Here is a 6,582-nt window from a genome sequence, read left to right as displayed (position 1 = left end):
CACGCTGACCGTGCCTAATCGCAAAGCCATAAATAGTGCATTAGCGACTTCGATTGGTCACTGCAACCATCACAAGTATCGTCGATTTGAATATGCCGAAGTCTTAAATTTTTCTTTGTAGGAAGAGAATCTTTCGCAGCTCTCCACAAGAAATGGCGCACCTTATTTGGAACTTTAAGCTTCCAATTCTTCTTCCAAATGCTATGCGTGGACATCGAAGAAGAAGAGCTCGGCAAAGCAGAAGTTTCAGCTTCCATAAGCATACGGTATGCATTCCGCACACTATAACTCCCAGATGGAGATAACGGCCAAATCAATACATCCTCACCCATATATATCCCTCCCACCTTCTCGGCTTCCTAAGATAGAAAACAACTAGCCAATTTACCTAATGCCTGTGGATCGATCCATCATCCATTTAAGCCAAACCACCGTATATCATATATATTTCAATTTTTCCTTTTTTTTTTTTTAAGTCTTTGTTTGGGGTTTGCAATACGTTATGTGGTTGAAAAAACATGGCTTTAAAGCCTAACATTATTGATATATGTTCCTCTCCTTCGTCGGCTGAAAACAGACAAAACAAAGGAAAAAGGAAGCCAGCATGACCCAGAACATGCAGCAGACAAAAAAGAGACACCAGCAGGAGGTGTCCCACAGAATGCAGAACAACGTTTCATTACTATGGCCGAAGTAGCGGCTCTCCTGGAACAAGAGAGAGCCAGAGCACCTAAGGAGAGATTCTATGCACGAAGGCCTCCTTACCCACTAAGGGTACTCAGCAAACCGTACCCCGAGAGGTATGAGCCAAAGGCCTTTGCACAATATGATTGCAGGAAGGGAGGTGTAGTTGAGCATGTAAGCAAGTTCATTGATACTCTTGGCCTTTACGCCGTAGACAAAGACTTATGTCTTCGAAAATTTTCCAAGTCGCTATGCGACCGGGCATACACCTGGTACATCAACCTAAAGCTAGGATCAATCCCAACTTAGGACAATATGGTGGATGTATTTTGCACTAAGTACTTCCACGGGGAAGAAATAGTAACGCTTGCAACCCTGCAAGCAACCAAGCAAAGGAATGGCGAAAATTTGATGGAATACATCAAAAGATTCAGGGACATAGCACTTGATTGCTATGATCATTGTGAAGAAAGAACACTGGTGGAAATGTGTATGAGGAACATGATCAGGGAGTACAGGGTAGTCCTAGAAAACTTAGAAATCTCCCAGTTTGCGCAGTTGTTGCAAAAAGCCAAAAAGACTGCCCAGTCTATAAAACCAAGTTCGGACAAAAGAAACGCTCCACAAGCTATGGCAGTATCCACTGGCGAGCAGAGAAGGAAGACTAATGAAAGGGAATACGATACTCCCCCACCAATACCATGCACTCTAAAAGAATTAGATGTGCTGCTAGACAAGTGGATAGCAGATGAAGTTTTCAAGCCTAATTAAGTTTCCAGAGAACCCACAGAAGAGGAGCAGAGGGACCCCCGCTTCTGCCGTTTGCATAACTACGTGCAACATCCCACTGCAGAGTGTTGGGTGCTCCGCAGATTGGTGCACCGTAGGATCAAAGAAGAGACTCTAGAACTATCCCAGTAGGAGGTTCAAAGAAACCCACTCCCAAACCACAAAGGGAAGGGTGTAGCAGCGATGATGAATTGCACAGATCCAGGGGAAGATGAAGAAGAAAATCCAGCCCTACCTGCCGTAGCAATTACCACTTTACAGCGGAGCTCCAAATTCAAAAATTTGTTTGACCAGCTAGGGCTCATAGCAAAGGAAAGAAAGATAGCCACGGAGGCTCTGGTAAGCATCGCCTTCAAGGCAGGAGTAGAATGCTTATCAACGAAAATCCTAGATGACAGAGCCCTCCTACAGGAGTCAATCGAGATCACTTGTAGTAATGAGGATATGGAGGTGGGATACCCAGATCACCCGAGGCCCCTCTACTTGGCGGCCTCTATAAATCAAATCCCCATCAAAAGAGCCTTAGTACAGGTGCTCCTGTAAATCTCATTCCATTGAGCACTTTACAAGCAGTAGGAATTTCGGAAAGAAAGATTCAGGGATGCCCAATGGAAGTGATGGGGTTTGGCGGAAGGGGCGAGTACACCACAGGCCACATTCAGTTGTGGTTGAAAGTGGGCCCCATAGCTTCTTTAGCGTGGTTCCACGTGGTGAAAACGAAGGTCTCCTATTATGTGCTTTTGGGGAGGCCATGGTTGCACAAACACCGATTGGTCCCGTCCACCTATCACTACTGTGTAAAAGAAGGTTAAACAGCAGGATGATACGCATAGCAGCAAACCCCTCGCCGTTCAAATAGGTGGAAGCTCATTTAGTAGAAACTATGTTCTACGACCAATGGGCTCTGTCTGGGGAAAGTTCAATATCAAAGCCACGAGGTACCTTCGTGCCTAAGTGGTGAGATGTCCAAGGTGACCCAGAGCCTAACTTAAGGGAGTTGCTAGCACAAAAGAAGAAAAGAAAAGAAGCACCCGCCGCAGAATCAGATGACACACCCCAATGTGTCAGGGTCCAAGACCCTGATGGCAGGATTATGTACAAATTATGAAGGTGCGCGGGGCCCACGAGTGAAATACAAGCGGGCCCCACCCAAGAGGGGCAACGCAAGAGTTTGGCTTGTTGCATGGCACAAGAAAGTTCGGGGGAAGAAAGTAATAAAGAGAAAGATGAAAAAATCACGGCAGAAATGGAGGTGCAAGTTGTGGCAGAAGAAGAGTTGGAGGAAGTTGACCTAGGGTCTGGTTCATAAGAACCAAGGCCTATCTCAATTAGTGCAAGTCTAACAAAAAATGAAAAATTAGAGCTGATACTACTGTTAAAAGAATTCAGAGACGTTTTCGCATGGGATTATAGTGAAATGCTAGGGCTAGACCCTGGGCTAGTGGTGCATACGTTGAATGTGGACCCATAAGCCAAACCAGTGGCCCAGCCTGCCAGGGTATTTCACACTGAAATAGAAGAAGGGCAAATAGTCAAAGAAGTACAAAAATTACCGGCCGTAGGATTCATCAAGCCTATTCAACACCCGCGCTGGCTATCCAACATAGTACCAGTAAAGAAGAAGAACGGGCAGATAAGATGTTGTGTAGATTTCAGAAATCTCAACAAAGCCTGTCCTAAGGACGAGTTCCCGTTGCCAAACATGGATTTACTAATAGATTCAGCAGCAAGAAGTGCCATGTTTTCATTCATGGATGGGTTCAGTAGATACAATCAGATCAGAATGGCACTAAGGGACGCAGAGAAAATTGCTTTTAGAACACCCATGGGCAACTTCTACTATACTGTGATGCCCTTCAGGTTAAAAAAGCAGGTGCAACTTATCAACGAGCAATGACGGCCATATTCCACGACATGATGCATCAGGAACTAGAGGACTACGTGGATGACATAGTAGTTAAATCAAGGTGGAGAGAAGAGCACTTCCACACGTTGAAAAGGGTATTCGAAAGGTGTAGAGCTTTCAAACTAAGAATGAACCCTCTCAAGTGCGCATTTGGAGTGTCCTTTGGGAAATTCCTAGGCTTCCTAGTGCACAACAGGGGAATAGATGTGGACCTGGCCAAAGCCACGGCCATAGCCACTATGAGACCACTGGCCATAGTAAAGGAGCTAAAGAGCTTCTTAGGGAAGGTCTCATATATCCGGAGATTCATCCCTAGGTTGGCATCAATCACCTCTGCTTTCACCAATTGCTTAGGAAAGGTCAAAGCTTTGAATGGGGAGAAACGCAGCAGACGGCCTTCAAGAGGCTACAGCAAATCATAATGAACCTTCCAACAGTACAAGCCCCAGTCCACAGAAATCCATTGCTACTCTACTTGGCCGCCAACTCTTATGCCATTGGCGCATTAATAGCCCAAGAGGATGGAGGTGGTGTTGAGCGACCAGTATACTACATCAGTCGTGCCTTAAAAAATGCAAAAACTCGTTACCCAAGGGCAGAAAGGGCATGTTTGGCTATTGTGTATGCTTCGCAAAGGTAACGTCATTATTTCTTGGCCTACGAAATATGGCTGATGACCAAGTCCCATGCCATCAAGGCTTTGTTGCAGCAACCAATCTTTTTAGACAGAATATCCCAGTGGTTGTTTCAATTGTCACAGTACGACTTAAGAATGGGGGCACCCAAAGCGTTGAAAAGCCAGGCTATAGCAGATCTATTAGCACAGTTTCCAAGAGAAGAAGAATTCCTGCTGGACAATGAAGTTCCAGGGGAAGTAGCCATGGCAGAAGAGGTCAGAGAACAATGGGTAATGAAATTTGATGGGTCTTCTACCACCCAATCAGAGGGAGTGGGAGTAATTCTGTACCATGAAGAAGATAAGGCAGTAGCACTACCATTCAAACTGGAATTCCCCTGTTCAAACAACATGGCAGAATATGAAGCCTATCTAACCGGGTTGGCCACGGCTCTTGAAATGGGAGTCAAGCACTTGAAGGTGATGGGTGATTCGAACCTGGTGGTCTGCCAGGCCAAAGGAATCTTCTCCCTAAAAGAACCTAGCCTAGCCCCATACAGAGCAATGGCCCAGAAGATGGGGGAGAAATTTTTAGCCTTCGAAATAGAACATGCTCCGAGGAACAAAAACCAATTCACAGATGCATTGGCCGCACTAGGCTCGCAAATAATGTTCGAAGGGGATAACACCAGGGTAGTGGTCAGCAAGAGGGAAAAGTCCATTATTGAAGTGTTAAAGGAAAGATTCTGGGAGGAACGGTGCGAAGGGGATTGGCAGATCCCCATAAGGGAAGCCTTGATGAAAGAAGAAGGTGCTGCAGAACTGAAAGCGCTGAAAGACTACGCCCTGGTGAGAGGAGAACTATACAGCAGGATGCCTGGTGGGGCCTTGTCCAAATGCGTGGGGCAAGAGGAGGCCCAGAGAAAAACGAAAGAAGTACATGACAAGACTTGCAGATCCTGCGGGGAGGTCAGCCTTTACCGTAGACTTCAAAGGGCAGGTTTCTATTGGCCAAGCATGGGTAAAGACGCAAACCGAGTCCAAACCCAATATGGGACCTGCCAGCTCGCAGCAAACAGAGAAGAAAGTTACGCTATGTTCATCAGCGAAGACTGGAGAAGCCTATTCATGCAATACTTGGTAGAAGGCATTCTGCCACAAAAGCACAATGAAAAATACAAGCTTAAAAGGTTGGCAACGCGTTACTTTTTGCATAACTTGGTCCTTTTCAAAAAAGGGTATGATGGTGACCCCTTAAGATGTTTGGGCCCTGAAGAAGCAAGAGAAATAATAAAATAAGTGCATTCGAGAGAGTGTGGGGAGCACCAGGGGAAGAAAAAGCTTTACAAATGCCTGCTACAAATGGGCTACTACTAGCCTACCATGAAGAAGGATACGGCAGAATTTGTGAAGAAATGCCACAGTTGCCAAGTACAAGCCAACTTGATTCACACTCACCCGTAGAACTTACATGGCATAGTCACCCCATGGCCTTTCCACACTTGGGGGCTTGATTTGGTAGGACCAGTTAACCCACCATCACGTGGATACATATGGATACTAGTGGCTACGGAATACTTCACTAAGTGGGCAGAGGCAGTGCCACTCCGAAAAGCCACAGGAGGAGCAGTGGAAAACTTCATCAAGAAAAACATAATTGTGAGGTTTGGAGTGCCCCACAAGATTATCAGCGATAATGGCACACCGTTTGTCAACAGTGATGTAAGGAAAATGCTGGAGTTCTACCAAGTCAAGCACAATCGTTCATCGCCTTATTACCCTCAAGGAAATGGGCAAGCAGAGGCAACAAACAAGGTTCTCATAAAGATCATTAGTAAAATGAGCCAAAAGTACATAAAAGGATGGACAATGCACCTACCAGATGCCCTTTGGGCTTACAGAAAATCACCAAAGTCTGCCACAGGATTTTCACTCTTTTCCTTGGTATACGGGACAAGGTAGTAAGCCCAGCAGAAGTGATGACTCCATCTTTGAGAGTTATGTAGATGCAAGGGAACGAAAAAGAGGAAGAAGCCTTTACGGCAGAAAGGTGTGAAAATCTAGAAGGACTTGATGAAAGAAGGGAGGAAGCCCAAGAGCGTAGCCACAGATATAGACAAAAGATGATAGAAGCCTATGACAGGATGACTAAAGAAAAGGTGTTCGCAGAAGGACAACTTGTGCTAAAAGTGGCAGACTATGTTAGGTGAGATATGACAGGACCATCTAAGTTTGTACCAAAATGGGAGAGACCTCTCGTGATAAGAGAGACACACCCGAGTGGGTATTATCGTCTAGCCCAGATGGATGGCAAGGACCTAATGGATCCCATCAATGGGAAATGGCTAAAGCGTTATTATGCCTAAGTTAAGGTTCTGTAGTTGTCCATTTCATTCAATGAGTTCAAGGTTTACCTTTTGTTCTTTTTTTTTTCTTTTTCTTTTTTCTTTTTTTTTTTTCCTTTAAGTGACCATGTCACAGACAAGTTTCCTAACATGCTTTTATGAGTACACAATGAAAAGGACATGAAGTATTATAAAAAGCATTCCATGTCATAAGTAATAGCATAAATAGCAAACAAGTGTAA

At 45.0% G+C, this 6,582-nt stretch overlaps 1 protein-coding gene across 1 annotated transcript; it reads left to right on the top strand.

Moving 5' to 3' along the window:
* The first annotated feature begins 4,151 nt into the window (after positions 1–4,151).
* On the top strand, positions 4,152–5,957 carry LOC115991446. Its single transcript, XM_031115136.1, has 2 exons — positions 4,152–4,995; positions 5,518–5,957. Exons 1-2 carry the CDS (start codon positions 4,152–4,154, stop codon positions 5,955–5,957), a joined length of 1,284 nt encoding a protein of 427 aa, XP_030970996.1.
* The last annotated feature ends 625 nt before the right edge of the window (positions 5,958–6,582 follow it).

This window comes from Quercus lobata, chromosome 5, assembly GCF_001633185.2.
Source record: "Quercus lobata isolate SW786 chromosome 5, ValleyOak3.0 Primary Assembly, whole genome shotgun sequence".
NCBI classification, from domain to species: domain Eukaryota; kingdom Viridiplantae; phylum Streptophyta; class Magnoliopsida; order Fagales; family Fagaceae; genus Quercus; species Quercus lobata.
This window is presented reverse-complemented; position numbering and strand designations above follow the sequence as displayed.

Excerpts from the sequence above, each read along its gene's own strand:
- LOC115991446 (XM_031115136.1), top strand. The coding sequence starts at position 4,152 with ATGGGGGCACCCAAAGCGTTGAAAAGCCAGGCTATAGCAGATCTATTA. Across the intron at positions 4,996-5,517 it reads CCGTAGACTTCAAAGGGCAG|GACCAGTTAACCCACCATCA; the intron begins GTTTCTATTGGC and ends TTGATTTGGTAG.